The following is a 15,102-nucleotide window of genomic DNA, read 5'->3' on the forward strand; positions in this document are numbered from 1 at the left end:
TCCTTCCTTCCTTCCTTCCTTCCTTCCTTCCTTCCTTCCTTCCTTCCTTCCTTTCTTTCTCTTTTTTAGAATTAGAATCACGTCTACATTGGACCCAGAGAGACAGCTCATAATGTGGGCAAAAGCATAGCCTTATCAATTCAGTTTTGCCTGGACATTTGGCCTACCTCTTGTTTCCTGGGGCAGGACCCAATGTGCCCCCGGCTTAACACATCTTTTTTTTCCTGTTACATACACATGAATTAATAGCCATCTCAGGAATAGATATTCATACACACATACATACACAAATATTCTTTTCACAATAAAATAATTAATTTTTCCCATTCTAATTCTCTCTTTTATTTCTTTCTACCTTTCCCCCATCCCTGCTTTCTCGTTCGTCTGCTTTCTTTGTTCCTAAAATCCTTAGTACATTCAGAACTGATTCATACTCATATTTCTTTAGATTAAACTTTCCCTACCTGTTGTATGTAAACATTCATGGAATTCATAGCACTTAAGTAAATTAAAATACTAACTTAATTTGATATATTGCCTCTGTTGCTGATGTGGATAGAAGCTACTTTCTACTTTTGGTCCCTTGAACTTTGTGATTAGTTGGAAATAATTATGAAGGCTTATTTGTGGGAATCTCAACTAGGATTGTATAACTAGGAGGGTTCAGGATATTCCAAATTAGACTCCCGAACCCTAAAATGTGTATATTTAAGTCAAGTATCAACCTAGCCTGCTACTGAACAAAATAAACATTGAGGTCAGACCATAAAGAAAGACTAGAAACAGATTCAAGGCTCATAAGTATATATTTATGATACACAAGATCTAAAATCCATTTGATATAGAAATTAATTATGTTAGAATAATTAGTTAAGAATTTGAAAAATGAAATAAAGCCTTTCTTAATATTATTTACTAAAATTAATTTCGGATGCATTACAAAGTCAAATGTAAACCAAAAACGTCAAAATATAAGAATATTTAAATGAATATATAATCTGGATATGGAAAAGATCTTTCAAAGTATACACCAAAGTTAGAAATCATTAAACAGTTTTTTAAATGATTGCATATAGAAATGTTAAATACCAAAAATCATCACAAAATTGAATGGCAAAGAAAAATCAGGGGAAATTTACAACATAGATAACTATGTTTAATGTGCTTTAAATATAAATAGCTCTCCCAAATCTAGAAGAAAAAAATTTCCAATGGAAAAATTTGCAAAGAATGTTATCAGTCAATTCACAAAAGAAAAGATACTAATAGTCAATAAATCCATAAAAACATGTTTGTCTCATACAATGAGATATCATTATTACTTGTCAAATTAGCAAAGCTTTTCTGTTCTTTAAAAGCATCACGCATTGTTAATAAGATATAGTGAAATAGGGACCCTCTGTCTCAGTAGGAGTGCAAAATGATACATCATTTCTGAAGGAAAGAAATAGAATGTAGAATAAGAGGGCTTTAGTTAAAAAGATATTGGAACATGGTGAAATACTTGGTAGCTATTAAAAAGAGTATACAAATACACATCCACAAAAAGTAATAGTATATTGCCAGTAAAAAAAAAGCAAGGCACAAAACAATATTAAAATGTGGTCTCATTTTTGCACATAGTATCTTTGCTTATTTCTATTTCTGAAACTTACTTCTTCCTCCATATTCCCTGGAATGTTTGTTAAAATATATTTTCAATATGCCTCAGACCTACTAGACTATTGTCTCCAGGAAAGGGACCAAAGAAATGGTTCTTTTGGGTTTATTTCAGGCTCCATGTGACTCTTAATATCAGGTAAATTGGGAAAAATCCTGATCTAATCCAATCTCTTCCTTGGGTTTATATTGAAGCTGAGATCCAGATTGATTCTGGGACTTGTCTAAAGACACAAGTATGTAGTAGTAGAGTAGGGTCTAGAATTACATGTGCTGTATTCCAGTTGAGTGATTCCTTTCTAGACCACTGAGCTTATTTAAGCCAATAATCTTAAATCAAATTCCCATCAACCCATTACTTCAGTCAGACAGGTAACAGAAGTTCTCTCCAACTTTATTGTTTCACATTCAGTCACGCTCTTTCTTTGTTGATGGCAAATGGAAAGTTTTCCATTTCCACCGTTCCCTAGCAATGTGATCAAACAGTAGCACAAACTCTTTAAATAGAAAAGATCCATTTCCACTCTATCGTGACTCAGTAACAGCTACAGGATTCTTCTCAAACTTTCCTAAAAATGTCATCTTTGGGCTGGACTCAAGAGGAACATTTCAGCCAAGGAGACACATTTTCCACTCTGTCAGGAATGAGCGAGCATGGGTTTGGAACATAAAGTGTTTTGCAGTCCTCAGAAAAGCAATACTTCTCATCAAAACCATGGCAACAACTCTGTGTGATACCATCAGAGCCTGGGAGCATTCAGGAGCCTCCTCCTAATTAGGGACTCATAGGGCCCATCACCTATGTCAGTTATAACAGTCACTCAGCTGCATGTTGGTTCCAGAAAGAGAATGATACCCTACAAGAGTATTGCTATGGAGACACTGTTGGCAGTGATGCTGGACTGAGGGTTTCTTATGTCGAATTACCTAGGAAGAAGGTAACATGAAATATTCCTCACTTGAAAGGAACTCCTTAAAAAAATGGGGGAAATAAATTAAAACACAGATATGACATGGCAAAAGTTACTGTTTTATCATCTAAATAGTTCCATTTGGAATTCGCACCCATAAGGCAAAACTTTGAAGTCCGAAAGTCATGGGTTTGAAATTTACTTCCCTCACTTCTAATTTTTTTGGCCTTAGATGAACTACTTACACCCCTAGGGCTTTAATATGGGATAATAATTAACCTAGGGCTTTAATATGGGATAATAATATGGGATAATAATAAATAATGAACTATAATATGGGATAATAATTCATATTTCTACAGGATTTGTGGGAGGTTTCAATAAAATGATTAATGTAAAAACTTCTATCCCGAAGACTTTTCAATTCTATTAATTCCAGAGAGACAGGGAGAGGAAATAAAAGTGAACAAGAAGATGAAAGAAGTGACCTTGATGAGTTAATAACTCAGCTACTTCTATTCACTCCTGTTTCTGTCTTCTACCTTTCCCACATCACTCTATACACCACGTTACCCCTGTGTCTTCAGTACCCTCTTTTTACAAGATTCCTACAAATTCTTCTTTCCCAATTTGCACCATCTCTCCCCAGAGACTGGCAGTGCTGGGCATGGCAGCAATGACATTTTAAGTTACTTAGTGCTCCAACTACAACTTAAAAGCTCCCTTTTCTTCTTCAGATTCTATAAACAGAACCAAACAGGTGGGCTTTCTCCTGAAGCAACCATTATCAATATAAAACAGAAAGGTATTTGATAGCCTTATATAGTTTAGGAAGTGCTTAACTCATTAACTCTATCCCAATAATCCTGTGAAATTATTATTATAATATATTATTAATATATACAGATGAGAAGGCTAGGACTCATAGACATAGTGGCTTGCCTAAGGCTTCACAGCTTGGTGAAGTCAAAGTTGAGTCTATCCTTTCCATTCCCAACACCCTTGCTCCATCAAGCTGCCTCCCTTCTGCATCAAGAAAGATTTGCCCACCAGCTCTGGGTATGTGGCAGAGGTGGCTGTCTATGTGATAAGAGAAATGTCACAATGTCCTTCAATCCTGATATTTCCCACATCTTAACCTGAAACTCTCAAGAGACTGGTACAGTTGCCCTTGGTCCTCTTGTGGGTGGCTCTGCTTCCTCTCTTGGATACAGGCAAGCGACATGTTCTTGTTGCAACCCAGTGGTATGTAGAGATATCTTAATCCCCATTCTTGAGTTGGGTACCCAGTTCCAACCCCAGCTGAATGCGGGGAACCTATTTCTGGTCCTGCACTATATTTGATCCAGAAGTTTCCATATATTCTTTAATAATCTTAAGCAGAGGGTTACTTCTATGAATGGGTGGGGTTGACACTTATGATTATAGAATATTAAAGGAATATGTTCCTCTTCTTTCATGTAGATAATGCTTGAGGTGGTGGTGGAACTTTCAACTCTGGTCTTGAAGGTCATTGTAGGGGAAGGGGGAGGAACAGGTTAGAGCAGTCAAGAAGCATTTTTTTCTTAAGGTTAATATAAGATTCTCCCTACTAGATGTGAAAATCTATCATACATCTAGAATAATTGAAAGAATGCAGTACTGAACAAGAATAGCTGGAGAAATAAGGAAATCAGAATCAAGAATCCAGGACTTTTGAGTAAAGAGGCAAATTGAGTGCAAACCTATGACTCGATTCTGATGAAAGATGTGAAAATATATTCTAGAAGCTAACAAAGTCTGACACTCAAATGCCAGAACCATAAAAAGAACATATTGGGTTGACATGAGAAAGGCACCAAGAATTCACTTTCTTTCACTACCCAGAGATGACCATATAGCCTCAGAAGAAGTGAAGAAAAAAATACGTGAATACCTATAATTTGCAGGTGGTTAGAACTGGGAGTGGAGGGAAGGCATGGGCCAAAAAAGCAGTGCTCTGCTCAAAGTATTTTTAGCCACAATGGATCAGTGGAGGTTTGCCAAGAGCTCTGGGGACACAAATGTCTACAGCAAGCTAAAAACAGTGAGAGAGATGCTGCTCAGCAAAGCACAAAAAGGTAGTCAGAGAAGGAGATCAGGTAATAGCCGAGGACAGCTGTGCCCAGAGGAATGTCCACTTTACCAAGCATAAGGTTTCTGTCCGAAGCATTAGTGCTCTCCCATGTGCAGGAGAAAGCAGTTGCGGAATGGATGTGGTCATTCAAGCCCCACCTCTAGCATCAGAGCTTGGCCAAACCTGGAGAAGAAGCCACCCAGAGCCAAATTCCACTGCCAAGACCATCCTGGCCTTGGCTTTCTGACTACTCTCTTTAGGCTTGGAGCACTGAAGTACGGTCAAGCCACCAGCTTCAGTGGAGAGAAAGATCAGAGCAGCTTTCAAGTAATAATAGCAGCAAGGCCAAGGGCAGTGGGTAATCCAGCCACATTTCACTAGTGAGAAGAGAATCAGAACAATCTTTCAGGAGAACTATTTGCCTTTTGTACCAAAAGCCTACAAATTTGATATTTCCTATAACAAAACAATTTCATTTCTAACAGTGTATCCTAAAGTAATGTTGAAGATGTGTCCATTGCTGTTTTTCATAGCAACACATTGGAAACAAACTAAAAACACCAGAATGGGCATTTGGTTCAATAACTTACAGAATAACCACCAAGTAAAATACTATACAGTTACTAAAATAATAGTATGATTTGAAGGGTATTAAATAACATGGGACTATATCTGTGATATATTACTAATAGAAAGCAGCTAATGAAAGAAAAGTTATAATATGATCCCATATAAACATATGGGGGAAAGGATCTCAAGTCTGCAAATCAATATTAATAATTGTTATCTGTGGTTCAAGGATAAGTATTTTTTTCTGAAAGCTTTTTTATATTTTGCGTTGTGTTTCTACATTGAGTACATATTGATTTGGTTTTCCATCCCTTTATCCCTTTGTATTACATTATCAGAAAATAGTTCAGCTCAATCTTCTAGCTTACTAACTCATTTTTAACTATATTTATTCCAATATATTCAGCCATCCATTTGAGTTTATTTTACTAATTTAAGTTTTACTTTGATCTTTGGGATTTTTAAATTCAAAAAAATTTTAGTAAAACACACATAAAATAAAATTTACCATCTTAACTATTTTGAAGTATATAGTTCAGTAGGATTAAATACATTTGCATTGTTGTAGAATCATCTCCACCATCCATTTTCAGTTTTTTCCATCTTTCAAAACTGAAACTCAATACCTACTAAACAATACTTCTCATCCTCTGACACTCCAGGCCCTGGCAATCACCATTCTTCTCTCTGTCTATGACTTTGACTACTTTAGATACCTCATCTAAGTTGATTCACACAATATTTGTCCTTTTGTGACTATTTTATTTCATAGCATAATATCCTTCAAGTTCATCCATGTTGTAGCATGTGCCAAAATTTCATTACTTTTTAAGGCTGACTAATATTCTATTGTATGTATATCAACATTTTGTTTATCTAATCATCTGTCGATGGACACTGTTACTTCAACCTTTTGGTTATTATGAATAATGAACATGGATATACAAGTATCTCTTCAAGTCTCTGTTTTCTCTTCTTTTGGACATATACTCAGAAGTGGAAATGCTAGATCCCTGGTAGTTCTATTTAAATATATATATATACATATATATATGTAAATATAAATATATATATAAATATATATATACACACATACACACGTATAATATATATACATACACACACATACACATATATACACACATTACACACACATATACACACACATACACACACTAATGGATGTGAGATGGTTTAGTTTATTTTTAATTATTGACTATTCTCTTGCCTGTTTCCAAGAAGGACCTGTGTCATTTGTTAACATTGTAACATTGAGTATACATTTTTGTGGTAAGCTTGGAGTCTTTATTTCATGGTGCTGACATTCTTCTCAGGGGTACAGGAGATGGTAGAGGTTGACCTCTTGCTTTGGTACCCCAACTCACAGACCTGTTAGGTTGAGCCTTAGATCCCCTTCTGCCCCAGTGCAAGGAGGATTCTTGGCACAGCTTTTAATTACTCATCTGCATATGTCTTTGGATGCAGGTTTCCAATCCAATTCCATATTCCTTTTACATCTCATAAATTACTTACAGTTTTTTTTTCTAAATTCTTCATTAAGGAATATTTTAAAATAGGTACAAATAGAATAGTATAATGAACTTCCATGTACCCACCACTACTCAGCTTCACCTTATGAATACTCTCATTTCAATGAGCGTCTCCCATCCTCTCTTCTTATATTATTTTGAAGCAAATTCCAGGCATTATGTCATTTCATCCACAAATAGTTAAGCTTGTACTGATAAAAAATAAAGATCTTAATAGATCATAGAATGCTAATATCATATTAGCAATAATTATTTAATATCATCAAATACCTAGTCAGCATCAAATTTGCAATTGCCTCACAGATTTCCTATTGTTTTTATAATTTATTTATTTTTTCTAATCATAAGATCATTTTATTCATAAAAGAATCCTGAAATTATCTCTCTTTGCAAGATGATCGTTAGTAGAGTGAAGTGGGTAAGGGCACAAATAAGAATATGGAGGACACAATACATACAAAGCACTAGCACAATCCTTAGTTCATGGTAAATGGTCAGTGCAGCTGAAGTAATTGCTGTCGTTATAGTTTTGGTTATTGTAACCAAGTTTGTTTTACTTTACCCTTACAGTGCAGATACCATAGATTATTTATAGTTTTGAACCATTGAGGAATCTCCTTCTTTTTCAGCGTAGGCAAATATCTGCTTTTTCTGTCCTTATTCTGAACAACTTAAACTCAAGAACCAAGATAACAAACACAGAATTTCCCTGAGAAAATGGAATGTCTATAAGGGAGAGGATAAATGTCGAAAGACAGAATGTGTTTGGAGAACAAGGGTGAGGTAAAGACGAAAAATCACAAACACTACATATATATATATTATATATTATGTATATATATATTACATATATATTACATATATATATATTACACATATATTACATATATATACATAATATATATACATATACACAAATACTATTTATGTGTATATATTACATATTATGTATATATATATACATAATATATATATACATATACACAAATACTATTTATGTGTATATATGTATATTATATATACTCTATTGTGCTATGGGTACTAACATAAATTTTTATAATATAAGAGTATAGTTTGGACAATTTACAATGTTTTAATTTTCTAAACAAAGCATGACACCAGTAACCCTTGTTTGAATTCACAAATGGATTCCAGCGTCTCACAATACTGCCATGTTTTGACAACTTATTATGTTCTAGGCACCATGCTAAGCACCCTGCATACATTGTTTTTTCAAACTTTATAGCAACTCTACAAAGTAGGCCTTGTTTCTACTAGCAAAGGAGGAAACTGAAGGTCAGAAAGGTCTTACCCAGTGTTACTCAGCTATGAAGGGGCTAGAGATGGGATTTAAACCCATGTGAGACTCCAAAGCCAATGCTTTCTCTGCTGTTTCCTCTCTTGACATTATAGGCAAATTTCCAAAAGAAATCGGTGGCATTTATTTTCCAAGTGGCATAGTAGGAAGAGAGGGAGCATGATGCTATGAAAATAACATTCGCCTCAAAGAGGAGACAAATGTTCTCATCCTAGGTTGTTACCCAACTTACTGCAAAACCCTTCAACACCTTTGGCTTCTCTCACCCTTCTTTCTCCATGTCTACAACAGAAATAAAAATATATCTTATACAACTGTTCTAGAAATAAAATGGGAAGAGCTATGCCAAAAAGCATAATGTAAACATAAGTGGTTGTAATCATATTTAGCCTAACTAACAAGCTAACATTTCCTTTTCTAAGTTTTACAGTTACGACTTCAACAGAGAAGGACCCAGGAACAACTGGCTAACCAAGGAATAATACCGCGTGAGTAGCTGTGTCTCATATTTACTGACACATTACCATGGAACCATGTGATTTGGGAGCTGGAAAGCACCTCAGAGGTCATTTACTCTGAGCCCATAGATCCTCATAGAATCTGTATTAACAGAAATTCCAGACCTTGAATGTTTTGCCCCAAATTCTACTCACACTCAAGGGCTTCCCTTTAATGATACAGGTTGTACTTAAAATTCTGATGTAGTAGGTTTAGTTTTAGTGTAAACGCAATTCACTATGGGCATCCGTCACCCTTTTCTTTTAAAATTGGATATAATCATCATTCTTTCCAAAAGCATCAATCATGTCATCTTTTTCTCACTTCCTCGGTTTCACTTCTGTTTGAGGTACTCAGGTCCGCCATTAATTGAATATCATCACATGCCTCTTTTCTAGATTACTGAGTAGCTATACCATTCTAGCATAATTGGTATAAAATTGAATTACTGGCCATGATTTGGGTCAAAGAAGAAGGATTCTCATATCTTTTAGAAGATATCTTTGAAAGTTTCTACCAATTCAGCAATTAAAGCTAACTCTTGGTAATCCATAGAAATAGCTAAAATGGTTCTCATAGTCCAAACTCCTTTAGGTCATATTTTCTAACTACCTCTCCCAACAAAATTGAAAAATTAAGATCCATAATGACTCTTGCAGAAATCCCTATCATGAGTAGGACTTCAGAGTTTAGTGTGAAACAAGTGGAAATTTGCTCTTGATAAAATGGCCTGCAGTTAGTAATATTAGAGCTCCTTGATCCACGGGCTAACCATTTTAAGTATAGTCTGTGCTTCAGAGCCAAAGCAGAACTAAGACTTTTTCAGGCCTTTTACTTTGTATTTCAAAAGCAGTGTTTTTTGTTTTTGTTTTTGTTTTTGTTTTTGTTTTTAAATGGCTGAGCCAAACAGTAAAAAAACAGGTGACTTTATAGTGGAACAACTTTTTTAGAGGTTTGCTAAGCACAAAAGAAACAGTTCACCTGGCACCTTAAAAGCTACCTAAACAACATGTACAAAAATGAGAAACCAAAGGAGCAAGACTGTGTGTGGCTTGTTCATCTCAGCTAGCCCACCGGTGGAAGTGCTCAAGACAGAGGAGAGACTAAAGGTCTGCAGACTGCAGGTCAGATAAACAGAACTTCACACAAAGTTGGCCAGACCAGTCTTTTTAGGAATCCTGTCACTAATATGTAGAATCTAATTTGTTTAACCGTTATCTTGAAAAATCATTCGCTAAGATTGTAAATAGGTACAGATCCACTAGGATCCTTTTGGCAGACCACAATCAACACCAAGCACCCTTAAATATGTGATGAGCCATCAATTTGAATAGTATTAAAATAATCTATCCCCTCACTAGTGTTTCTTCTCCTTAGTTCTAGAAAGACAAGTGGGCTGGATAGAATCAGGACCTTTCAGTCAACTCAAACTGTTCACAATCGATTTAAAGTTCAACCCATATGCTTAAATTTTCTAAGCCTGGGTCTTGCAGCTGGCATTTGGATGAGAATAAACTTTTTATTTTTAGGTTAATTGGATTAAATTTCTGGAGATCAGTAAAAACACCTAATAAAGATAGGAATTAATCCTGTTACATTTTTAAATAACACCTCCGTGTAAGTTGTGTGAATCAAATGTTCATTTGTGTAGTAGGGTACAATTGGTGGAGATATATCTTGTTATCCAGGATTTCCAAAATTAAATAATGTACATATTAAATGAAATAATGCTTGACAGATATTTTGTATCCATAGTCCATTGCATTATTAAGATAATCACTGAAACATGTTCTATGAGTAAGGAAATTATTTTCTCTTTTAATTTAGAAAAATGAAAATTTAGCAAAATGATAAAAGTTAATTAAGCATCACCTGTTTTCCTTAGTCTTCAGCCACCTCCTCTCAACAATGCTTTCCAAAGGTATAGCTTCTGCTGTGGAAAAATGTCAAAGCCACAGCAGGTGCACACTGCAGGCCCAGACTGGACAAACTTTGACTACATAGCTCTTCTCAGAAAGCTAGACCCAGGAGGAATCTCTTCGCCTGCCGAGAGATCAGGGGCAGGGAAGAGATGGCCAGCCTCCTCAACTCAATTAGAGACTAAACATGCAATCTAATGCAGTGCAGAGCAGCCTGTGTTCACTCAGGAACCTAAGAGTATGTGTGTAAATGCAAATCATGGAGAAAAGGAAAGAGGAGCTAACAGTCCCAAGGTTTTTCAATTCAATCAAATCTAATACATTTCATTATAAACCAGACTTATATGCAGGGTAGCGGGCCATATCCTCTAGGCACACCAGTGAGCAAGACAGTCATTCAAGGAAACTCAAGATTTTAGGAAAAAGGGTGATGAAAAACACACATAAGTGTAATTCAAGGTGGAACTTGTTACATTCCACAAGAGGGCTTTTTATTTCTTCATTCTATTATTTCAATTTTTGAAACAGAATAAAAGAGGAAAAGGTAGAAGGAAGAGGATAGAATGGAGAGAAGAAAAATTGATAGTCCTTAGAGATCATCTAATTCTGTAATTTTAATTTTTTTAATTGTTAAATATATCTTATATTGTGTATGTATATACTGGCTGAAACAGGGAGGGGGAGCCTCTGCCTTATTTACTCAGGCCCTCTAATCCTTCTGGACTCCCCCTCATTATCCTTTCCAGAGAGCTAGTTCTCTTCAAAATAGAATTTGAAAACATCTGACCTAGTCCAAGCCCTGTTTTCTTTAATGTTCACAAAACTGAGGTTGAGGAGGCCTAAGAGATTTTTCAAATGTCCCCAAGCCAGGTACCAATGTAGTTCTGCTTTCTGCAAATTTGAATTGTGAGAATTTAAGAACATACACAATAAAATTATTAATAAATATCTCACTTTGTCGATAAAATTTGAAATAATTGCAATCCTCCCCCAAACTTTGTAACATCATAAATTGCCTGAAGTGGAAGCAGATGGCCAAGTGAATTGTTAATTGTCTTTATGTTATCATTACATAGCACTACTGTTTTTAGCTGGTCAACAGAAACACCTGCTATCTTTTGGCAGAATTCATCTTGAGTTTGACCTTAGGTTGCATCTCAAGGGCTCATCCATTGCAAAAATGCAACTCTCTCCTATTGTGCATTGTGGCAGAGCCAACACCAGAGCCTCTGTCTTCTGATCCCTACACAGGACTCTTTTCTGAAATATTCAAAAGGAATTACTTGAATTTTTAAAGCACTTAAATTTCTACCATAAAGCATTTGTGGCCAAAAAATTCAGTTGGAGATAGATGAGAGAGAGAGAGAGAGAAAGAGAGAGGTAATAGAATAGAAAAATAGAATAGAATAGAATAGAATAGAATAGAATAGAATAGAATAGAATAGAATAGAATAGAACAGAATAGAAAAGAAAACAAAAAGAAGAAAAATACCAGTGACAAACCAATGTTTTTTGAAATGGCTTTAGATTCTACATCATAATCTACACTTCACTATGACCAAGGTTCAATGAAAAATTCCACTAAAGTCAGCTATATGGCGGATCTCACTTCAGGTGCATGCCAAATTAATGGTTAAATTATAAGGTTTCTCTCCCACTGACTCCAATGAACCAAATTATGTGTAATTTTCAGTTGACTAGTATAACTAGTCCAAATGAATTGAATTTAATTCCTTCCTTCTTCTTGGTCATGCATACTGCAGGTTTTGAGGCTGCCAATGAGTATCAAAGAGTCCACAGCAACTAGGGACAAATTCTCTTTTATAATTCTCTTAATCATTTCTCTTAAGCATTTACTCAATTCTCACTTGCATAAATTATGGGTTTAGGATTTCCTATCAGTTGCTTTGAATGAATTTAAAGAAATTGTTCCTTGACATTTAGTCAAGAAGGGGAGGGTTCTGAAGCCAGCACCAACCCCCTAGAATAACTTTAAACAGTGGGAAAAGGGTTCTCGGGCCAGGAGCATGGGCCCTGCCAGATCTTAAGATTGCTTTTACATTTATAATATCAGTTGTGGAATTCACACTTCCAAAATAGTCATGAAATCTTAGTGAAATATCTTCTTGAAGTTAACTTAGAAATATTTAAGAATTTATTGTTTGGACTTATCTCCAAAATCTTATCTATGAATCTCAAAACTAAGATTTCGAATTGCCTACTTTGTCACCATCAACTAAAATTCAAAGGAAATGGTTTCACTGCCCCTTCTTTTCAGGTTAAAGGTTACAAGAGGACATCAAGGTTCTCTACTTTCTCATGTCTGTAGGACAGAGCCAACTTCCTCCCTTTGCGGATCTATGGGGCTTGGATCTGTTCATCATTTCTCATGTATATTTTCTCACCTACATTTTTTTTCCTCAGGGTATTACTCTTCTGTGTAGAATTTTAACTGACACCATTTTTCCAACTACTTTAGAAGCCTTAGTGCAGAGGGATGATCAGCCATATGGATTAGATACAGTAAACAATTAAAGAGCAATTCAGTAAATTTTTGACTATCTGCTGTAAGGAAGGCCCTACATAGCACAGAGAGTCAGGCATGAATTCTGTTCCAGTCTAGAAGGGGCCCCAAACTATCCCTGTTTCATTGTCTCTGTTAACAATATTGGACCAGGTCACATCACTCCATGGGAGTCAGTATCCGAGAAGATTGAAGAAAAATTACTTTCTCTTTCCCTCTCCCTCTGCTATGAAAGTGGGCTATTCTATATGAACCCAGGAGAGAGGAGGGAGCATTTGGCTTATTTTTCTGAAATACAGAAAACGAGATTACAGAACAGAAATAAACTGCGGAGGACGTGGGGCCCAGAGAGGCTGTAACTTCAGACTCAGAGAAAGCTGCCACTAGCCAGAAGAACTGTTTGGGCAGCTTTGGTTCCATGATCTGATTAATGTCAATGAATTTAAAGATACAATGAGCTGTCTATGAATGGTGCTGCCTTTATTTGTTTTGCAGACTAATCCAAGCCACAGCAGCCACATACTTACTGCAAAGCCCTGGTAAATCCTTGAATTCTGTGATATTCCTCCTGCATAGCAAGAAGAATGACTGGGGCAATTCCTGTACCCACACCACATGCAGCTTCATGATAGTTTTGAGAAGTTGACTGGGCAAAGCCTTTCTCCTTTTCCTCAGTGCATTCATTTGACTTGGCTTCTCCCTACAGCACCCTACCACACACTGTTGGCTGTTTGAGCAGAACACGTCACGAGGGTTTTAATCTGTCTGTCTCTTCCCTTCTTTCTAACATCTCAAATTCAGAGATAGGAAAAGGCACCCTGGATTTTCAGGGCAAACCCATTTGTGTCAATAATCCTAAATTTCTTTTTTTTCCCCTTCTCATTCAATTTTCTGGTTTCCTTTTCCTTAGAAACTAGTAAACCAGTAACCACAAGCATACTTCGAATTTGTCTTTGTACCCTTCTTCTGAGAAATTCCAAAGTATTCATGTATGTTGCATCAACTTCTTCAAGTGCACAAGCCAGGTGTTCAGTATTACAAAGCTACACTGGGAAAATGTACTCTCTTCAGACCCCTAAGACTATCATTTGGATACTGAATAGGCAATTTATTGCCTACCTAAAGAGAGAATATAAATTCCAAAGTGTTATCACTTGTGCATGGCATGCATCCCATTTGCTTGGAAGAAAAACACTCATGATCCAATTTATCTTTAAAAGCGAGGCAAAGAAAGGACAAGCGTTACTAAAGCCATATTATAAGTGGAAAACTAAGAACACAGGAAAACTATCAGATTTGTTCAAGGTTATAATAGATGGCAAAAAATAGATGGCAAAGCAAGGACAGAACCCAAATGAATGGTTCTCAAAATTTCAGTCATCCAAGACTTGTTAAATTATACCCATCACTGCCATAGATCTTATGTTTGAAATAGTTTTGTCTTCCTCCTAAAGAGCCCTACATACATAAATTATTAACCAATATGTTTCTTTGACTAATTAATGGCTTAGAAATTTACCAGCCAGTGCTTTTTCATGAGGACAACCATTACTAACCCAAGTTGTTGCGATTCTAGGCAGCAACAGTGAAAAGCGACAGTTCCATTCACCTAAGCAGCCTTTCTCTGAGCAAATAACCTTTTTGTTTTTTCTTCAGTGTTTTTGAAATACTGAAAATCACTGTAGCAATTATTACTCGGACGTGGTTCCATAGTGTAGCAGTTAACACATCTGCTTTACACGCAGAAGGTCCTGAGTTCACACCCCAGTGGAGCCACAGTCCATGGTCTACGGCCATGCCACCCTGAAAAAGCCCAATGTCTGAACTCGGAAGCTAAGCAGGGTCAGGCCTGGTTAGTACTTGGATGGGAGACCACCTAGGAAGACTAAATGCTGTAGGCATAGAAAATGAAGAAGAAAGGAGAAGGAGAAGGAGAAGAAAGAAAGAGAAGGAGAAGGAGAAGAGCCAGACTTTGAGAACTATTGCTCCAGCTGCTGCCCCAGGGCACTGTCTCTTTGACTGTGCCTCTTGGTTCTTATCAGTAATATAAGAGGAGCT

The 15,102-nt window shown here is 36.2% G+C and overlaps 1 protein-coding gene across 1 annotated transcript in view; it reads left to right on the forward strand.

Moving 5' to 3' along the window:
• The window catches only part of MYOCD (myocardin), an 85,096-nt gene that overhangs the window by 24,038 nt on the left and 45,956 nt on the right, over nt 1-15,102 (forward strand). Inside the window, exon 2 of the mRNA XM_039847381.1 lies at nt 8,526-8,591. Within this exon, the coding sequence (XP_039703315.1) occupies nt 8,526-8,591 (66 nt within the window). The remainder of the gene's footprint in view (nt 1-8,525; nt 8,592-15,102) is intronic.

Source organism: Pteropus medius, unplaced genomic scaffold, assembly GCF_902729225.1.
Source record: "Pteropus medius unplaced genomic scaffold, Ma_sr-lr_union100, whole genome shotgun sequence".
NCBI classification, from domain to species: domain Eukaryota; kingdom Metazoa; phylum Chordata; class Mammalia; order Chiroptera; family Pteropodidae; genus Pteropus; species Pteropus medius.